The sequence below is a fragment of the Talpa occidentalis genome, unplaced genomic scaffold, assembly GCF_014898055.3.
Source record: "Talpa occidentalis isolate TD23 unplaced genomic scaffold, MPIMG_talOcc4v2.1 talOcc4.7, whole genome shotgun sequence".
NCBI lineage: Eukaryota > Metazoa > Chordata > Mammalia > Eulipotyphla > Talpidae > Talpa > Talpa occidentalis.
This window is the reverse complement of record NW_023605083.1, coordinates 125,817,953-125,838,919: the sequence shown is the minus strand read 5'-3', so window position 1 is coordinate 125,838,919 and position 20,967 is coordinate 125,817,953. Positions and strand designations below refer to the sequence as shown.

Here is a 20,967-nt window from a genome sequence, read left to right as displayed (position 1 = left end):
CTCTGCCTATTGTTGCCACTGGAAGGGCTGCTGGATGAAGATACCCTCCTCTTCCTTTCTCTGGGGTGGGGAAGCAACATCCCTTCCCATTGGAGTTGCAAGGCATGCTGGGTCCTGTAGTTTGCTGATTGCACATGGCACACATGGGCATTCTCTTCTAGCCTCTGGAGTTCATTTAAATCAGGTTTAATTTGTATATTAATTATGTTCTATCTTACTCCACCCCATCTTCATCTCTGATCTAGGCTGTTTCCCCCCACCTAGAGCGCCAGCCTTCCTTCAATAAGTTTACCTGCCCCTACCCCATCCCCTAACTCAGTGAGCTCCCCCTCCTGACCCCTGCCTCGGTGCCATCTAGCGTACTGTAGGCTCAGTGGGTCCTGGCAATACTCCTTTGATCCAGCAGTTTTACTTTATCACCTTTGAGGACTTTGCCCCATCCTTATACTCTGTCTCCTTCCAGGATCATGGAGCAAGAATACCGGGAAGTCAAACCTAGACCCAAATACAGCTTTCTGGAAAGAATGGCTCTGATTCACTTCCTCCCACTGGAGCAGGGGGAGCAGAAATATTTTTAAAGAAAGCAAAAACCATCCTTTTTATCTTTGTCTTCCTGGCACTATGGAAGATGCCGCATGCTCTAGGGTTGGATCATAGACCATACATACTTCTGAAACGATCTCCATGGAATTGTTCAAGCATGGAAGTGGTTTTGGTGTGGATACCTGGAGATGGGGTAATGAGGCAATGGTTTCCTCATCAGCAAACTGGACTATCCCCCCTGCTCTAGTGGGAGGAAGGGGCTCAGAGCCAATCTTTCCAGAAAGCTGTATTTGGGTCTAGGTTTGACTTCCAGGTATTCCCTGGCTGTAAGTGTTTCTCAGGCTTTCCCCTCCAGATATGCTGCTCTTAGATAATAATCAATAAACCATAAACCAACTCTAGCTCCATATGCTTAAGGGATTAACCCAGGACCTGGCCCACTTCTCTCCACCAAGCCAATGACCACTTTGCAAATCCAGAGCACTGAAACGAAAGCGTGGTTAAAATAACAACTCTGCTTCCCCCCGAGACCACCCATGTGCAGCAAAATAAAATTAGAGAAGAACATCAGCTTAGCTCGGATCCTTTGTCCCTTTAATCATATCTGAAGCGTAAAACAAGATGACTGCTAGACTTTTCTCAAAATCCCTACTAATCGCCCACCCCTACCTCGAATCCTTGATAGCTTAGACAGATGGCAGGAAGATAAAATCCACACAACTACTAAGCTTGGGTCCTTCCTCCACTCTTCAATTTGTTTTTGAATAATAGACTTTATATTTCAAAGCCGTTTTTAAGTTTATGGAAAAAAAATTTGCAGAAAGTACAGACAGTTCCCATTTAAACTTGGATGTTCAAACCACAAACGTTATCATTGTGGAGAAGGGGCAGCGGAATCCGTGATTCCCAGGATGATGATGGGCTTTTGAAGAGCCACTGGAACAAATGAGATCCTAAAGTGGAGGAATAAGTCTAGAGCCATAACAAGGGAAATTGCAAAATGTAGAAAGACGCCCCTGTTGAGGGAAGTAGCCTGTGTGCCTTGTTAAAACATTCCAGATTCACCAGCGTCTCTCCCTTCTGAATTATGACCACATGATCAGCATCTGCCTGTATTCAATAGGTCTTTCCTCTTCTCCAACCCACCCATCTCCATGTACACCCTCCTGGGAAGATCTTTTCAGAATGGAATTATTAATGGCTACATAATAGTTCATCAAATGGATTTATCATCATTTCTTGGCCATTCGCTCATATTTTTTAAAGGTTTATTTATTTATGCATACAAGAGCTGTGGGGTACAGGTCAGAGATGCGGGGGGAGGGGTGGTGAGAGGACTTACCAGAGGCAGAGTGGGGAACAGGACAGGCAGACTGACTGAAACACACTGCTGAGGGGAGCAGCAGGTGAGACAGGAGAGGTCTGCTGCGCCATGTGGGTAGCTCCCTGGCCGGCCGGGGATCGAACTTATGCTGTAGAGGGTGCGGATTATTTCTTAGTGCTGTGCTTAACCCCTTGCACCACCAGGGAAGCCCTGTTTAAGATTCTTAAGATAAATTCTCAAAGCTTACGCTTACTAGGTCAAAGTATATGAAGATTTTAAAGATGCCTGAGAATTCATGCTCACAATGCTTTACAAAAGGGGAAAATTGCTCCTTTTTCTTCGGAATCTATAAGGTAGTCTTTACTCAGGAGACCTGACTTCTCATTGTCGTATTATTGCTCAGTTCCTATTAAAAGGAGTTTATCAAATCTTGGTTGCCTGGTTGGGGCAGTGGAAGTCAGGCGTGCCAACCAGATTGGCTCTCTACTCCTACAGATGATCTGTGGGTGGGTATGTCTCTGATAAGTATCCAAAGTGGGGAACGTGATTACAGAGGATCAAGAGGAATTACAATTCACTCCCAAGCCCACTTCCTTCTCAGAAGGAGGCAAACTGCCCAAGACGGTAAAGGTGCACAGCACCTGTGTCAGGTGCAAACCTGGCAGAGCCTGAGGCACCAACAAGATGCATCTTGCCCTAAAGCTATCTCAGCAGATCTCTCTTCCACCTCAAAGAGCTGGTGCTTGGACCAGCGCTCTGGCAGCTGCTACCTCTGCTGCTGAGAAAGCCCAAATGAATAGTTCTTCATGCTGTTTCCTTTGGGGTCTGGCTGAGCCTCTATTTTTAATAGTGTTGGCTTAATTCTAGATCATTCCCCGAACCCAGCACGAAGATTAGACTGTTTCACTCAGGCTGTGGCCTCTGATTACACTACATGGAGACCACTGCCACTTCCGGACCCCTCTCCTTGCAGTCCCTCTGTGCACCACCCAGATTGGCTGTCTGTGGGGAGAAGGGACCTGCAAGGAGGGAGCCAGAGAGCAAGACTTTGGAGACACTTTGACCTAAAGGCCACTCAGCTTCATGGACGTTTTTTAACTGAAAAGAATTTCATTGGGGCTGCTGTTCTCTTTGACCATCAAATACAAGCAGTTGAAGGGACCTCCCTGTTGGTGCAAGGGATTAAGATGCAGCACTATGAAGCTATCTGCAGTCACTGCAGCACAAGTTCAATCCCCGGCGGGGAAAGTGACCCACATAGCACAACAGACCTCTCCTGTCTCGCCCGCTGCTCCCTTCAGCAGTGTACATCAGTCACTCTGCCTATTCTGTTCCCCACTCTGTCTCTGGTGAATCCTCTCAACCCCCACACCTCTGGCCTGCACCCCAGCTCTTGTATGCATAAATAAATCTTAAAAAAATTATAAGCAGTTGAACCCTCTCTCCAGAAAAAGGCACCTCCCCAGAATTTGTGTACAATTCCAGACATTTCACGGACTCCCTCATACCCATCCATCTAGCCTTGTATCTTGGAGATGGAAACCAGAGGGGCCGCAGGGTCTTGCCTAAGGTGACGCAGAGAAAATAACCAAATTCCAACTCCGTTCACCTGGTTCCCAATGCAAGACCTGTAACCAAGAGTGTGCAGTTTCCAACCTACATTGCACCCTCTATTGAGAATGATGGAACATCCAGGAGCTCAAGGCCAAGGAACGAGAACATGGCCTCCTGGAAACAAAGATCAATAAATAAGCAATATACCTGCCATAGATTCCTCTTTGGAAAGTAGATGCTAATGCCTTCCATTAATTAAGCCAGCACTTACGCGGCACCTATAAGCATCTCCTAAAATCTCTGAACATTAGGGGTTAATTATTTATTGGAAATTAATACTGTAATCTCAAACCTAAAGAGAATGTTGAGGTCCACAGGGTGATATTTTTGTGACTATGTTGCAGAACCCCACTCCAAGTAAGATGTGTGCCATGCTTGGTATTTACATAGGATTTTCATGCAAGAATGAAGTCTATTCATGAGGGAGACCATAGTTTGAACTGAAACATACCTAGTAGATTCTGTCATGGCCTCAGCTATTTTGCAGGAGAGCAAAGAAGCCCTAAGTCTTTGGGGAGTTTACAGTAACAGCTACTAAGCACATTTTTTTAAAGATTTATTTTTATTTATGCATACAAGAACTAGGGTGCAGGTCAGAGGTGGGGGGTGGGTAAGAGGATTCACCAGAGACAGAATGGGGTACAGAACAGGCAGACTGACTGAAATACACTGCTGAGGGCAGCAGCGGGCGAGACAGGAGAAGTCTGCTGCACCATGTGGGTTGCTCCCTGGCCAGCAATCAAACTCTGGCCACAGTGGCTGGCGATAGCTTGATAGCACTGAGACTTAACCCCTGCACCACTAGGGAGCACATACATTTTATCGGTAGCAGAAAGAAAACCAGATTCCAATCTCATCTTTCTGGAAAGAAGCAGGAAGCACTTTTGACTGATATTTAGCTTCTCAGCTGGGTGCTAAGAGGCAGACTTTATCACGGGAGATGCTGGGTGTGAGGCTGGAGACTTGCCCTGAATCTGAGCTCCTCTGGGACTGACTAAGTGACATTGGACAAAGCTCTCAGCCTTGGTTATTTGCTTTGAGCCTTGTTTTTCTCATCTGAAAATTGGGAATAATAACGCTATCCTGATAATGTAGCTGTTGAGTGAACAGAAATGATTTCTCTCCCTGACTTTATCATCTAGTCTTTCTTCTGTAGGAAATACAGAGCTTCCTCAATTTATGACAGAGATCTGTCCCCACTAACCCATCCTAAGTTCGGAGACATAAGTCAAAAATTCAGGTACGACCCATAGCCTCAGGGGCTGTCACAGCTTAACCTACCCTAAACATGCTCAGGGCATGGGGATCAGTCCACAGTGGGGCAGAATCATCTAGCACAAACTGATATTGTAGTGAAATTTACAAACTGATACTGTAGTGATATTGTAGTGAAATGACACAAGCTACTCAGCAGGTAGCTTGTGTCTTTCACTGAATACTGACCATTAGTGAAAAGCAACCATTAGAAGTGAAAAGCAACCATTAGAGGATGGTTATTCACACCCCTGATCTCATGGTTGACTGGGGGCGGGGAAGCTTCCACTCTGTCTACCCAGCAGAAGAATGCATCATACTGCCTGTCATGAGCCCTGGGTAGAGACCAAAATTTAAAAATTGAAGTACTGTTTTTACCAAATGGGCATCGTGAAGCCATCCTCAGTCTGGGGCCTTATGAGAATAAAGTCTGTACTTATTCTCCCTAGCACGTTGGGAGATGCAAGATGCCTCCTTCAGGGTGGGAGCTCAGCACTCCTTGTCTTTGTAGCCCCCAAAACCTGTTGCAGCACTTTATCTGCAGTGGGTGTCAGTCCGGAGGCCCGAACAAAACAATAATCTGAACGGGGGAATATAATGTGTACATAATTATTCAACCTTGGTAGGAGTAACTAGAAAGACATAGAGAGGGCCTCCCCGGTGGCGCAGCGGTTGAGCGCTGGGTTGCAAAGCTGCCCGCAGCCTCTGCAGCGCCGGTTCGATCCCCGGCTGCTCCCTGGCCCTCATGGCCTCCCACATGGCGCGCAGACCTCTCCTGCCCGCTGCTCCCCTCAGCAGTGTGCTTCGGTCCTTCTGCCTGCTCTGCTCCCCGCTCTGGCTCTGGTGAATTATCTCACCCTCCCGTGCTTCTGACTGTACCCAGTGCTTGTACAAATAATAAATAAAAATAAATCTTAAAAAAAAGAAAGACATAGAGAATCTTCAAGGTACCTGAGGTTGAGGGAGACTACCTGAGGGTGAACGTAGCTGGGAGGGACCCCTCTCCACAGTGGGGGTTCAGACGTCCCTGGAGAAGTTACGCTGAAACCCAGTGGTAGAGGTTTTCTAGGTTGCCTGAGACAAAGGTGGCCCACAGATGCTGGGCAGCCAAAAAGAGCCCTCTGGGTGCAGGTGAGATGAGACTGATGGGCAGGTGGTGTAGTCAGGTGCCACTGCCCCCAGCAGGGGCTTCGGGGAAGGCCAAGATCAAACATCTGGGCACTGTGGGCGCACAAGCTGGGTCAGAGCACGGCTGAAGCCCCAACTACCAGCGCTGGTGCAGGAGCAAGTGCCAAGCTTGGAAGCGAGCCCCCTCTTGCCACAGGGCCCCTCAGCTTCATGTAGAGTTTGGTAGAAAGGAGCAGTGCACTGGCTGGTCCTTGTCTCAGAGCAGAGACTGGAGGGTGAATTTGGAGCTGAGTGGCAATAATGTGATAACTGATGCAATTGGTCATCAGAAATGTGTGAATTAAATTAGGAGAATCCACATAATCAGTCAGTAACTCCCATCACCCCAGTTTATTTCCCCTGCTTTCAATGCCATAAATTTTACCACCAATAAATGTCAGGCCTCTCTAACTTCTTTTGTAATTTACTCTCTAGAAGCTCATTTCCCTCTGGGGGGTTCTGTTTTGTTTTGTTTTTTTAATGAACACATACCTTTCTCCTCTTGGCACACACTTGAAAGAGCACAGAGGGAGGGAGAGAGAGGGAGGAGCCAGAGCAGGGGAAAAGGAAAGGGGAGCAATGCCAACAGCCTGAGACCCAGTATTTCATTTCACAACTACTTCTCCACTCAAACTTGAACTGTTGCCCCACCATCTGTCTCTCATTTCAAAGCAGTCCACCTGTCCCTCCCGAACAGTTTAGGTGACTTACAAAGCTCTGGACTTCCAGTGGCTGAAGGAGTCAGAGCTGATCCAAGAATCTTTCTCTGTCTTTAAGGAAAAAGCAGTGTCCCCCAACTCCCCTGTGCTCAGAGGAGTTAATCTCAGTGGGCAAATCCAAAGAGTCTAGTCTCCAGTCATCTTAGGAGACAGGTGATAGAGCCTCCAGCCCACGTCAGGATAATTCCAGGCACAAATATTATTCAGTTAGTGTTTGGAAAGGGTGATGGTTTCAACTTGAGACTCACACCAAGGAGAGTGGAGCGTGTGAAGAGCCTGCAGACGCTGGCCTGCGGGAGAGTGTGTAGGTTACCGGCACCAGATGTGTGCCAGGCAGTGTTCTTTGGCGCCCACCACTCTGTGCTTCAAAAATATCTCATTCTCTTCTGAAGCATCAACTTTAATTAGTGTTAACAGATGATTCCCCTATAGGAATTCGCTAAACAGTGTGGTGAGGGTACAGTGAAGACTTCCTCCTAGACTGAAGTGCTTCTGCAGATTTAATCTAGTCACCATCCTTCAACAGGGCTGGGAAGATCATCCCTTTAGACTAGAAAAATAGCAACACGAAAAATGATCTATCAACCAAAATGTCTATCTAGATGATGGGACTGACTGTCTGACATATTTCTTTGCAAGTGATCGACATTCTGGGCCAGCAGGACCGAGAGTGGCCTGGCAGAAAGTCCTCTCGGTATCTTTCCAAACTCTACCTTCTACCCCTGTGTTTTCCAGAGAAATCATGCTTTTAAATGATCAAGAGTAATATTAGTGTTCATCTCTGGCGAGGGGGTGTGTGGAAGATTTTTCTTTTCTGTTTATCTGTATTTTCTGCAATGAGTATTATTTGTAAAATTTTATATATATAAAATTTATATATACATAATATATATTTTTTAAAGTCTACCTTTTTCTTCTCTAAATCTTGAGCTGTACTACTGCTTTTTGTTTCATATCAATCCAGGCCCTTTCCAGACTATTCACTCCCGCCACCCCCTGCCTGATTACATTAACTGCCAAAAATTAACAGACTCCATTTTTGGAAGAGATTTATCTCTTCTCTTCTTGAACTTCTAAAAACAGCCCACTTTCTCTTCTAGCCCTTACCAAGCAGAGATTGAAGCTACACCTGCCTCTGATGTGATGAATAAAAAGCCTTTCATGATTCTTGCACATTCTGAGGCAGGTGGAAAGACCAGCCAGGGGCACTGAGCCATGTGAAGATGCTCTGTGGGGTGTATTTCTGCCTTGGGCATGGCTGTGCCAACCTGCGGGCACCTTGAGGATAACACCTGGTATCACTAACCTTTGATATGTTGTTCTTTCAGATTTTTGACAATGAAGCCAAAGATCTAGAGAGAGAAGTTTGTTTTATTGATATTGCCTGCGACGAAATTCCAGAGCGCTACTACAAAGAATCAGAGGTAAGGGATTGCTGGAGTGACCTGCAGAAGAGATTCAATCATTCATTTATACATTCACTCATTCATTCATATATACATTTCACCGACATATGCAGGAGACTTCCTCTGTCTTTATGTTGGTTCCATTTGCTTTCACATCATGCTGGATTCTTTAACTTGGGTCTCAAAATGAAGTGTCTTCTCCTCCAGGCCCACCTTTGGCCCAGCTGCCCCTCAGGATTCTTCCTGGTTCCTGGTTCCCCAACTCTGCCATCATTCTGGGCAGCAAAATATTCACATGCCTGCCCCATCGAACATACTGGTCTCTCTAAAAAACAGCAGCCACCTCTGCCTTCTGTTTGGCTGGCCCTCTATATAAGCAGTCTCCCCCAGGATGTTCCTAGAGGGTGAGGGGCTGTGTTTCACTTGTGTCTTTGGGGTCTCATACAAAGAAAATGCTCAATCAATGCTCTGAATGAATGGGGAAATTTTTTTTTTTTAAGATTTTTTTGTTTATTCATACAAGAGCTGGGGTGTAGGCCAGAGGTGTCGGGGTGTGAGAGGAATCATCAGAGACAGAGTGGGGAACAGAACAGGAGGATCTACTGAAATAGCTGAGGGGGGCGAGACAGGAGAGGTCTGCTGCGCCATGTGGGTCAGCTCTCTGGGTGGGGTGCTGCAGTGGCTGGTATAGCTTCATAGTGCTGACACTTAACCCTTGAGCCACCAGGGAGGCCCAGAACAGGGAAATTTTAACAGTTGATCTCAGCACCAAAGCTTTCTCTCAAAACAGGAATCACCTCCACGAGGTTTTCTCCTTTTTCTGTTCCAACTGAAAACAAATTTAAGAGAAGAACTTTCCTCTGTGACTTCTACCCAACCAGAAGCCTCTGTTTGCCTTAGTCCAACCTTTTTGTCTTACTATTGGTGCCCAGAGCTGTTTCTGTCCTGTTAGTATATTAGTAATGGCCGCTGGCGGAATTTGGGTGACCCCCCCCCCTTGTAAATAACGTCCCAGCACAGTGATGGCAACAGATGCTGGGCTATTTTGGTTGTTGAGCAACATGCAGTCATTCACAGTGTGTTTGGACTCGGGGCCCCAGACTCGCCCTTGAGCCGTAACACATGGACCTTGAAGCTCTCCTCCCAGATCCAGGAGGCTGATTTAAGACCCGGTAAATAAACACATTAAAAATGAATCTGGGGGGGCCTCCCTGTTGGCGCAGTGGTTGAGCACTGGGTTGCGAAGCTGACCGCAGCCTCTGCAGGGCCGGTTCGATTCCCGGCTGCTCCCCGGCCACCAGAGGAGGGTCCCACATGGCGCGCAAACCTCTCCTGCCGCCCGCTGCTCCCCTCAGCAGTGTGCTTCGGTCCTTCTGCCTGCTCTGCTCCCCACTTTGGCTCTGGTGAATTCTCTCACCCTCCCACGCTTCTGACTGTACCCAGTGCATGTATAAACAAAACAAACAAACAAATAAATAAATAAATAAAACATGCCTCTATTAAAAAAAAAAAAATGAATCCGGGGGGCCTCCCTGGTGGCGCAAGGGGTTAAGCATCACACTATGAAGCTGTCCGCAGCCTCTGCAGCACAAGTTCGATCCCCAGCCAGCCAGGGAGCAGCCCACATGGCGTAGCAGACCTCTCCCGACTCACCCGCTGCTCCCCTCAGCAGTGTATTTCAGTCAATCTGCCTGTTCTGTTCCCCACTCTGTCTCTGGTGAATCCTCTCACCCCCATGCCCCTGCATCTCTGGCTTATACCCTAGCTCTTGTATGCAAAAACAAATAAATCTTTAAAAAAAAAAAAAAAAACAACAATGAATCCGGCCATTATACAAAGTAGGCTCCCAAGGTGGCTCGGATTCTTTTACTCCACATTTGGGGATTTGTTTGGATATAAAAGTCTAACTTGATCTCAGCAAAAGCTAAGCTGCTTAATTGCAGGCATGTGCTCCGCAGCTGCTGGCCCTTCAAAAACTGGGGAGAGGCTGCTGGGAATTACTCAGTTCGATTCCAAGGCTGAGCTTTTTACCATCATTGGTTTACGTGACACTCTTATTGTCAAACCTACTGGTGAGCCTGCAGAAAAAGTGCACCCTGCACAACTGTGGACCAGCTCAAGGGGAGGAGGAACTTGACCTCCCCAGAGAAAACTTGGTCTTCCTCTTCAAAGGTTCTTCTGTGATTGCACATCCAGTCCACCATTGCTTATGGGGCTTTGACGCTGTTAGTGTGTCATGCCACAACGGGGGGAAGCTGTCACCCCATCTCTTCTATGGGCCTGGAGGGAGAAGGCTGTTGTCCTGGCTACTTCGGGAGCTCTGGACCTCTCAGGAAGGCTGTGTGGCCAAAAAGTCATAAGCTAATTTCAGCTGTTCCTCTGCAAGTGCTCTGAGTATTAAAGAATTCCCACCTAACTCAGTAGAGAGTCAAATGGATGTTAACGGAGACACCGGCAAGTCTCACTTCTAGTCAGCCGGTGCTCACCCACGCCTTGTGCTCTGTGGCCCAGGAACCACCTTGGGGGGCTTTCTCCACATCCAGGGACATTTGAGGGGCTTTGTCTTCATGCTTCACTATCATTCGTTTCCCCGGGTCATAAGGTGTTCTGTTCTGGATACAGACTGACCAAGGAAATGAGAGTTACCTACGTTACTGGCTATCTAGATTAGATGGTGACTTGAACTAGAGGACTGGCTGTAGAGATGAAGGAGAAAGGATGACTTTAACATATGTATATGGTTTATATAGTTTTAATATGTGTATAGTTTCTATAGATAGAGGCATATATTGACAAAAGGAGTTTATAATAATCTGTATACCTCCTGTATACATGGCAGTGACCCCTGAGTAAAGCCTGAGTATCTCCTTGAAATGGGTTAACTCATCTCCTTAAATAATAGAGATATGTTTTATAGACAAGAATTGGTCATGGACTGCATGTGAAGGTGGGAGAGAGGAAAGAGTCATTAGGACCTTAAGGTTATGGCTTGGGCAATAGGTAGGTAGACCGGGGTGAGAAGAGGGATAGATTTTGGAGAAAGTTGGATGGGTGGTTGGATGGATAGATGGATGGATGGATGGATGGATGGATGGATGGATGGATGCATGGATGGATGGATGGATGGATGGATGGATGGATGGATGGATGGTTGGATGGATAGATGGATGTTGTGCTGTCAGTGAGACATCTAGAACAAATAGAAAAAAAGTCTGGAACTGGGATGAATGATCGGGATTGGAGACAGGTTTAACAAATATTTAAATTCTGGGGAGGGATGAGGGAGAAAAAGTATCATGGAAAAGGGGCTCAAGTCAGGACTTTAAGGGATGAGAGCATTTGGGGATCAGGAAAAGTCAGCTACAAAGAATGGGTCAGAGAGTTTGAAGGAAAACAAAGAGAGTGCACTAGCAAATGCAAGTTCAAGAGCAGGAGTCTGGATGCTGCTGAGGAAAGGAGTGAAATGAGACTGGCAAGCTCTCCTCCAGCGCAGCGTCTCCAAGCATGGGGTGCGAGCTGCACGGGGATGCAGCATCTAGGGACCATTTGGTTGTCACAACTTGGAGTGTTACTGGCAAGTAATGGTTAGAGACCAGGGATCCTGCTAAACGCACAAAGGATAACTGGGTCCCATGTGTTGGTAGTGCTAGCTCTGGGAAAGCTGGTGGTAGAGAAGTTTATTGAAAATGAATGGAACTCAGATTTAGCTCTCAGACTCAGGGCCACCCCCTGCCTGTCCTGGAGTCTTAGGATTATTGCGAGTGTATGAAAAAATGAAACCCAGAGGGCTCAGCCCTGCACATGCATTGCCCCAGAGGATCACCAGCCTACGCGACAGGTAGAACCTTCCTCACCAAGCCCTGCAGTGAGAGCACCGAGGAAAAGGCATAATCTCAGGAGAAGTACACCCCATGGGACCCTCACTCCACCCTCCTTTGACTTCCACAGGCAGGCTGCATTATGCACCCTCCAGAAGGGAGAGAAGTTAGTCTCCAAGGCCACTTTGGTTATGTTGTGAATATCATTAGCCAGAGACAGAGAATAAGGGAAACAAAAACAACCACCTCAGAAGACAAACCATTTCCAAACAAATTGCTTCTCAGCACACAGTAAATCATTAACGTCCTCCGCTCCACCCCTACGGTTTCCTTCTAAAATGAAATCTGACCTTTTCGTTTTCTGCTTAAAACCCCTCCTTGGCTGGGAGGAAGCACAGTCCCTTAGGATGACCCTCCACCTCCCAGGGCTCCCCTACTCCCAGAGCTCCCCAGCTGGGTGGCGCCACCCAGCTGGGGAGCATCTAACCATCCTTGTTAGAGTTCAGCTGAATGTTGACTTCTGTGTGGGCCTTGCCAGACACCCCACTCCCACCCACCATCTGGAAGCCAGCAGAGTTCTGATCTGGGGCTTCTAGCTCGCACCGACCTCAGCAGTAGGACAGCGGCACATAGCAGATGCTCACGAAACCATTGTTGAATGAATGCATGAGAGCCGGGGGCTTTCATTTTCCTTCCAGCAGTGACAATGTCAGAACCAGCGCTGTGAACGAAAATGAATCTGTTGCCATTAAGCTAACTGTTGTGAATCTACTCCCTCTTTTTTTATCCGAAGCACACAGCTTTTTACCAGCTCTTTTCCCCAATCCATCTTTATAAGTTGACTATGTCGGCATCATAAATAGGAACACGTTGTCTGTGCAGAAAGCTGAAGGACTGGTGGGCAGAATGTGTCGCGAGATCTTTGATGCTTATGAATTCAGACCAGGGTTATCTGCGTCACCGCTCTCTGCAGCTCCCATCACACACCAGCCAGGCCAAAGGAGGGGATTGCAACACTTTCTTTTCTTTTTTCCATTTCTCCCCAGAAATTTCCAAACCCTACAGTCAAGAGCACCAGTCTTGTTAAGGTGACTGGAGCTGGGAATTTTCCGCAGGGTGCCCTCTGCCTGGCAGCCCTCATACCTCCAGGGACTGGGAAGGGCACTTGGAGGCCTGGGATCAGCTGAGAGCCCAGCACAGCCCCGCCGTTCCCAGTCACATCAAGGGCTTCAGCTCCCAAGAGCCTCTCAGTCTCAAGTTCTGTTCTCGTGTCTGTTGCAGGCCTCTTCAGGGCGGCAGCGTATTGTAAAAAAAGAGAAATCGGTATGATTTCTCAAGCAGAGAACACCTCCATTAGTCTCAACACACCCCTACCAAGACCCTGTCCCCCGTCAGAGCTGTAAAGCTCTTTGCACCCCATCCCATTAGCACCACCAAAGCAGCAGAAAGGAGGTGAAGCCACAATCTGAGCAGGTTGGGCTTGTTATGTGTTGATACATGGCTTTGTGCCATTGCCAAGATTCCTATCCCAACCCTTTGATGATCTGCCAAGATTTCAAGGAGAAGATCCCAGCCCAGGAAGAAGGTTCCATATGATAAGTCACAGCTCGCCCACAGAGGGCACGGGCAATGACCCAGACCAGCAAAACTGAGTTGGCAGTTTGGGAGTGCAAGAACATACCTGAGTACCCAACCTACAGGACTAGTCCAGCCTGGACAATCTCTGAAAGTCAGGCTTAGATATCTGTAATCAGAGGCCATTCGAGTTGGCTGATGTGAAGTCCAGTGCTCTGCCTCCATTCACTCCAGGACCTGGCTCTCATACAAGACCAGGAGGGACTGGAGAATGTGGGGGCCAGTGGGCCTCGTAGCTGCTGCTGTGTATCCCCCAGAGACACAGACGTAGAGGGCACATAGCTACCAGATTTTCAGAACTGCATGGAGTAAAAAGATAAAAAAGCAACATCATTCCCGCTAAAAGCAGGCTAAAAGCAGAGGATCTTTTGGTGCTGGGTTTTTTGTTATCTTCATTGATTTATGGAATAAAGGGCAAAAATGTCTCAGTGAACCTCAACTGGGGGCAGTTTTGCCCCTTGGGGAACATCTGGAGATGTTTTCGATTTTCCCCCATGGGGGACGAGAGTGTTTGCTGTGGCATCTAGCATGTAGAGACTAAGCAGCCCACGATGTCCACAACAGAGAATGATGCCCCCCAAAACGCCCACGGGGGGGACTTGAGTTTTGAGATGTCTCCCTGCTGTAGATCAATTGAAGGGAAGCAAAGTCAGTAAAACCTACCAGGAGCAAGACTCATTCATGAATTTCTTTAGTTTGTGTTCATTACATGCCTGCTGTGTGCCAGGCTCTGTGCCAGGCACGAGGCTGCGGAGACCATGAGTGTTTACCCTTTGAGCTTGATCTTTTGCTGATCTAAGAAGTCTCCATGGAGCTGCGATATATGGAGCATAATGGTTTGGGGCTTTTTTATTTAATTTTATATATTTTTTACATCATTTTTCATTTTTGCACAATGTATGCATTTTCATCTTGGTTATAGTCCCCATACAATTCCCACCTCCCTTATTTTGACCCTAATCCCTTCTCCCCTCTGCACCCCTATAGTTTGTCTCTGGTTTATAGTTGCTTGTTGATTTTGATTTTTACTTTATTATAATTAGTCTTTTTCCTGGTCCCTTATTTAGGTTTTCTAAATTCCTGCTATGAGTGAGACCATCCAGTATTTTTCTTTTTCTGTCTGGCTTATTTCGCTGAGCATGATCCCTTCCAGCGCCATCCATGTTGCTGCAAATGGCATGAGTTTATCTTTTTTGATCGCTGAGTAATATTCCATGGTGTATATGTACCACATCTTCTTGATCCAATCATCTATTTTTGGGTATTTGGGTTGTTTCCATAACTTAGGTATTGTAAATAGTGCTGCTATAAATATAGGGGTTAAGGTGCCCTTTTGAATTAATGATTCTGTGTCCTTTGGGTAAATACCTAGGAGTGGAATTGCTGGATCATATGGAAGCTCCATCTTTAGCAGGTTGAGGAATCTCCACACAGCTCTCCATAGTGGTTGGGCCAGTTTGCACTCCCACCAGCAGTGCAAGAGAGTTCCTTTTTCTCCACACCCTCGCTGACATTTGTTGTTGCTAGTTTTTTTAATATGTGCCATTCTCACTGGTGTGAGATGTTATCTCATTGTAGTTTTGATTTGCATTTCCCTGATTACAAGTGATGCTGAGCATTTTTTCATATGCCATTTGCATTTCCTCTTGGGAGAAGTTCCTTTTTAGCTCTTCTGCCCATTTGTTGACTGGGTTATTTACTTTGTTTTTATTGAGTCTCATCAGCTCTTTGTAGATGTTTGTGATCAGTTCTTTATCATTAGCATTGTGTGCAAAAATTTTCTCCTAGTTGGTGGGTGTCTGGTTGTTTTGGTCACTGTCTCTTTGGCTGTACAGAAGTAGAGCATAATGGTTTTAATGGGGAAATTTACAATGTCCTGAACGTAAGGAAGGAGAAAGAGTAACGAGACTCCGTCTGGGACCAGGGGCCCCTGAAGTAGTGTGATTGGATGTAGGACAGTGCAGGGGAGCTTTTAGGTAGAGTTTGATTTAGAGCCTCCCCTTAAGTTGGGTCACTTAGGGCACACTTTGAACTCGGTCCGCCAGCCCCTGGATTACAGTGTTTTCCTGGGCCAAGAAATCCTCTGCAGCCAGGTCATCGGTCACACCGACCTACATATCTGTTAAATTGTCTCTTAAGGGAAAGAGACCGCAACCAAGAGAGGGACATTTAACTTTTCCAATAACTATCAAGGATGAGAGATTAAATGCTGCTTGCTAAGTAGGACACGTCCCCAGAAAGGAAAGAGAGGCAAACCGAGTAAATATTGCCCTTCTCAGCCATCCTGCAGTACAGAGCACTCCATCCGGACCACTCAGCTCCCTCAAATTAAAAATATTTTCATTTTGATCTACATCTTGGTGGTGGAGGGTGGTGAAAATTTTCAATGATCTCCAAGTGGCCAGATTTCGCCCAGCTGGGGTGTCATGCTGGGGTACGTTGTTGAGTTCGGTTTGTTGTTGCATTGTTATTGTCATTTTTTTCCCCCTTTTCCTTCCTCCATCTGTGTCTTTATGAGAGTTACACAGCTGGTTTGTGATGGGTTCCAACTTTCCTGGGGCTGGACGCCTCTCGGATAATAAAAGCATTGACTGCACCATCGGTGTGGGGAGGTGGGGGCGCAACTCTGCTGCTGAAGTCCCCCCCAGTGATAGCTTCTAAAATGGGGAGGGTCCCCAGCATCTGCTGCATCACAGGACTCTGAGCCTCCCCTTGCTGGAGTCACATGAGGCCAGTGGTGGTAGAAATCCAGAGGAAGCACTTGGTGGCAGCCTCTGGGGGTGGCCGGAACAGTAAATGACAAGGTGACAGGGGAGCCATGGGGAAGAGAACTTTCACCTTTGCAGCTTCCTCAAAGCCCAGAAAGATGCAGACACCATTTTCCAAGGGGCCTGCCCAACAGCGCCCCCAGAGAGCAGCATGGTAACTGCAATGTCCTTACAGTGAAGGGGGGTAGTCTAGGTGGTCCCCTGAGTTAAGGACTTTCTTTGTCTCTCTCCCATCCCCCTTCCATTTACAAATTAGACCACACTCACCACGCCTACCCAGGCTGACAGCACTGGAAATGCCCAGCAGGGGGCTGAGCTGATATCTGAGTGGTTTCCTGCGTATTGGGAGTGGAGATCCCCTCAGCCTGGCCAGGAAGGCTTTGTCCCAGGGAAGGTGCAGGGAAACCGCCATATCTCGATGTTCCAGAATGTGGATGGGGTTAGTAGGATAAAGACTCACAACACAAGAGACTAAATGACCACACCACTGAGGCAGCAGGAAAAATGCTCTCAGCTCCCCCAAACTCCTGTGCATAAGCACTGCCATCCCCTTTCAAGGAGGGGACAACTCTGTAAACAGAAACAGTTGGGCAGGCTTTATAGGAGAGGTGGCATCTGAGCTGGGCCCTTAAAAATTTTCATCTTTATTGTTTGTCTGTTAGGAAGTAATGTGTCATCCTTGTAAAAAATAAAATTCGACATGATATAAATATGTAGTATCAAAACCACCCGTGTGCTATGTCGCCTCATCACAGAGATAGCTGTTGGTGACGTGTGTGGCATGCATACTTAAACAGAAAGATGATTTCCTAAAAGTCAGCTCCCACTCTGCTAACCACACTGCAACCTACATTGTCTCCCCCTGACCAGACCAGCTGGCTGCCTTTCTGTGGCAGCAGTGCCGGCCATTATCCACTTGGTGGACACTTGGGGTGTTTCCATATTTTTGCTCTTGCAGTTCTGCAGGAAATATCCTCAGATAATATCTTCAGGGTGTTGTGCTAAAAGGAAAAATTCTGTAGAATAAACTTTTTTTTAAAGATTTATTTATTTATGCAAGAGCTGGGGTACAGGCCAGAGATGTGGGGGGACGGAGGGGTGAGAGGATCTACCAGACAGAGAGGGGAACAGAACAGGCAGACTGACGTAAACACACTGCTGAGGGGAGCAGTGGGCGAGACAGGAGAGGTCTGCTGCGCCATGTGGGTTTCCCCCTGGCTGGCCAAAGGATGCGGATTGCTCCATTGTGTGGTACTTAACCCCTTGTGCCACCAGGGAGGCCCTGTAGAATAAATTCTTAAAGTGAACTTGTTGGAAATGGGTATGTAGGTTTCAATCTTTCTAGATACAGCCAAATTGTCCCCACTCCAAAGCTATATTAAATTATCCTCTGACCTACACTTGTATGGGAGCAAACTGACTTGAAAATGGATGAGACCGAAAAGGTAGTATAAGGGCAAAGGCAGGGAATCCCAGTGCAAATTCAAGAGTCATCGAGTAACTGACTGCGGCAGAGGGAAGAGCCTTGAATGCCAAGTCAAGGAATTGGCTTTTATTCTGCAAGTTGCAAATAGAAGCGGCCTGCGGGCACCATGCAAGGAGACGCCATTTGTGTCTTTGAGCATGATGAGGGCAGACCCTGGACATCCAGAGGTTTAGGACCCTCAACTCTGTCACCCTACTTCTCTCCCTCTTCCATCATCCCCTTTCCTGAACAGTCCTCTTAAGAGGCAACATTAATATTGTTCATGAAATGAAACCAGCCCTCAACAACCCTAGCTACAGCATTTTTAGACCAATAATGTGCAACTTATTTCCCAAGGAACCAGTAGATTTCTCTTTCTGTCTCATTCCTACCCAATAAAAGACAGCTAGGTCACCTGGCCCTGCTGAAGTCCCATGACTGGTGCCGATTTGTTAAACCACTACCGTTCCTCTGCTGTTTTAAGCGAGGCCAATTTTTAACAGGAATTGGAGAAACAGTAGTGGCCGACTCCATCCTGCAGAAAGGGTTTTTCTTTTTTAATTTTTCAAAAGAAAAGCAATTTAAACAACTTCAGTAATTTGCATGAATAAGATCCCCCAGAGCTCCATGCCCACAGTAGCTCTGGCAAATCTTACCAATTGGATTTGGTAGTGAAATGCCAGACCACGTAGGTCAAACAAAGTGAAGGCAAATGAATTCCTAAATGCCAGATCAAAAGCAGAGAGTCCAAGTCTCTGCCAGGAGTGATGCTGATGATTATGGTATTGGGTCATTGACTCAATAGAAAGAGCCCTTGGGGAAATGACTCCATGTCCCAAAAGGAAGGATTCATCCAAGCAAAACATCCATGAAAGGGAGAAACAGCTGGGCTTGCTGTAGAGTTATCTGCATAAAAGATATAATCTCTAGAAACCATGGAAGGGAATCGCCAGCCCGTGCTTTCCAGGTCTGCATGACTCATCCCTAAGATAAGAAGGGCCCTGACTCTGGGAAGTGTCCCAGACCATCCCTACCAGTGCTCTTCCTCATCGCCAATTACTGCCTCTGGAATCTCTTCTTCCCTTCAAGGGAGTAGATGAACAGAGGGATGAGATAATTGACATGATGTGAAAGGCAAGTCAAGGAATTAAAAAACTAGCACATAGTAATCATTTAGTAAATGCTCAGGCCCTAGAGTTGAGATCTGAAGATGTGTTGCTGGGCTGGTTTTTCAGTAGAAATCCAGTGGGGGCAGCTGCCATGAGTGATGCCACTTGTTTGCTTATTGCGTTTTGCTTGCTGGCAAGAATGGCGAAGAGGAACAGAGGGTTGGTTCCAAACCTCAGTCCCTGAGATCATGGAAACTTCTGCAGGTACAGCAAGATCCTTCAGAAACCAGAGCCATTTTTTTTAAAGATTTATTTATTTATGCATACAAGAGCTGGGGTGTAGGCCAGAGGTGCAGGAGCAGGGGAGTAGGCCAGAGGCAGAGTGGGGACCAAACCAGGCAGATTGATGAAATACACTGCTGAGTGGAGCAGAGGGCGAGTCAGGAGAGGTCTGCTGTGCTATATGGGTCAGCTCCCTGCCTGGGGATCGAACTTGTGCTGCAGTGGCTGCCCATAGCTTCACAGTGCTAAGACTTAACCCCTTGTGCCACTAGGGAGGCCCAGAAACTAGAGCCATTTTTACAGCCCAGACTTTTTGGAAAATGTTTGTTAGTACTTCTGTGACTGGCTAAACTGAATTCACAGTGGCATGTGCCTTTGGATGCTTCACCTCTAAGAAGCTTAAGAAGTTATATTTACTGGGGCCTCCCCGGTGGCGCAGCGGTTGAGCGCAGGGTTGCGAAGCTGCCCATAGCCTCTGCAGTGCCCGTTCGATCCCCGGCTGCTCCCCGGCCACCGGAGGAGGGTCCCACATGGCGCGCAGACCTCTCCTGCCGCCCGCTGCTCCCCTCAGCAGTGTACTTGGTCCTTCTGCCTGCTCTGCTCCCTGCTCTGCCTCTGGTGAATTCTCTCACCCTCCCATGCTTCTGACTGTACCCAGTGCTTGTATAAATAAATAAAATAAAATAAAATAAAATAAATCTTAAAAAAAAAAGAAGTTATATTTACTGTTAACTATGACAAGTTTGGACAATTGGTGGCCCCAGAGGCCCATGTTGGTACCCAAGGCAGTTTTGGCATCCCAGTCACGATTTGCCCTGAACCTCCTTACCAGGTGTATTTTAGAAGAATAACACTTCAGACTTTGAAAGAAGGAAGCAAGAGCCAAAAGGGCCCAAGGCGCTCAGTTCCATCTCATGACAAGAGACCCTCCCTCTGTGCTTTCAAGAAAATAGTCATCAGATCCACAACTTGCTTAGGCCTTGAGCCAGCTACATCAGCTCCTGCTATTTATAGTCTTATTAAATTAAAACATCAGAACTTCTTGACCCTGAGAGCAGAGTTCCCAAATCAGATCAGAATCACCTTGGGAACGTTAAAGAATATGGATACCTGGTCCCAGCCTAGACCTACCGAGCCAGACAATGATGGGATGCAGGGAACCACATGAAAATGCACCAGGCTTGGGGAAATGGCCTTAGAGCTGAGCTTCCCCACCTTTTTCTTGTGACATATGTAAAAAATGATCCATTTTGATTGGCATATTGGGGAGGAGGCACTTGTCAGATTGATCCATTCCTGGTCTCGGGAGGCTCAGCTGCTTCCCCAAAGACCAAGAGGGCCTTTTTTTCAAAGATTTATTTATGCATACAAAACTGGGGTACAGGCCAGAGGTGTGGGGAGTAAGAGGATTCACCAGAGACAGAGTGGGGAACAGAACAGGCAGATCGACTGAAACACACTGCTGAGGGGAGCAGCAGGTTGAACAGGAGAGTTCTGCTGTGCCATGTGGGTAGCTCCCTGGCTGGGGAATCGAACTCGTGCTGCAGTGGCTGCGGATAGCTTCATAGGTTGCATGTTAACCCTTGCACCACCAGGGAGGCCCCAGCACCTTGTTTTTTCACATCTATGATTGATTCAGGGTAAAGCCTCTGTGCTTGAGAAAGCTCCATTTTCTGTGTTCAAGTGTTTTAACCACTGTTACTTAATTTTGTGGAGGGAAAAGGAAATAGCCATGCAAGCCTGCACGTCCTCTGACTGAGGGAGGGGTCAGTGCCTTTGAATTTCTTTCCATCTGTTGGGAATCTGATACCATCTGTGGAATCTCATCCAACGCCTTCCTTGCAGCCAGTGACGTTAATTATA

At 47.1% G+C, this 20,967-nt stretch overlaps 1 protein-coding gene across 1 annotated transcript in view; it reads left to right on the top strand.

Moving 5' to 3' along the window:
* The window catches only part of PITPNC1 (phosphatidylinositol transfer protein cytoplasmic 1), a 247,744-nt gene that overhangs the window by 190,815 nt on the left and 35,962 nt on the right, over positions 1-20,967 (top strand). The window contains exon 6 of the mRNA XM_054689741.1: positions 7,950-8,045. Coding sequence (XP_054545716.1) covers positions 7,950-8,045 — 96 coding nt within the window. The remainder of the gene's footprint in view (positions 1-7,949; positions 8,046-20,967) is intronic.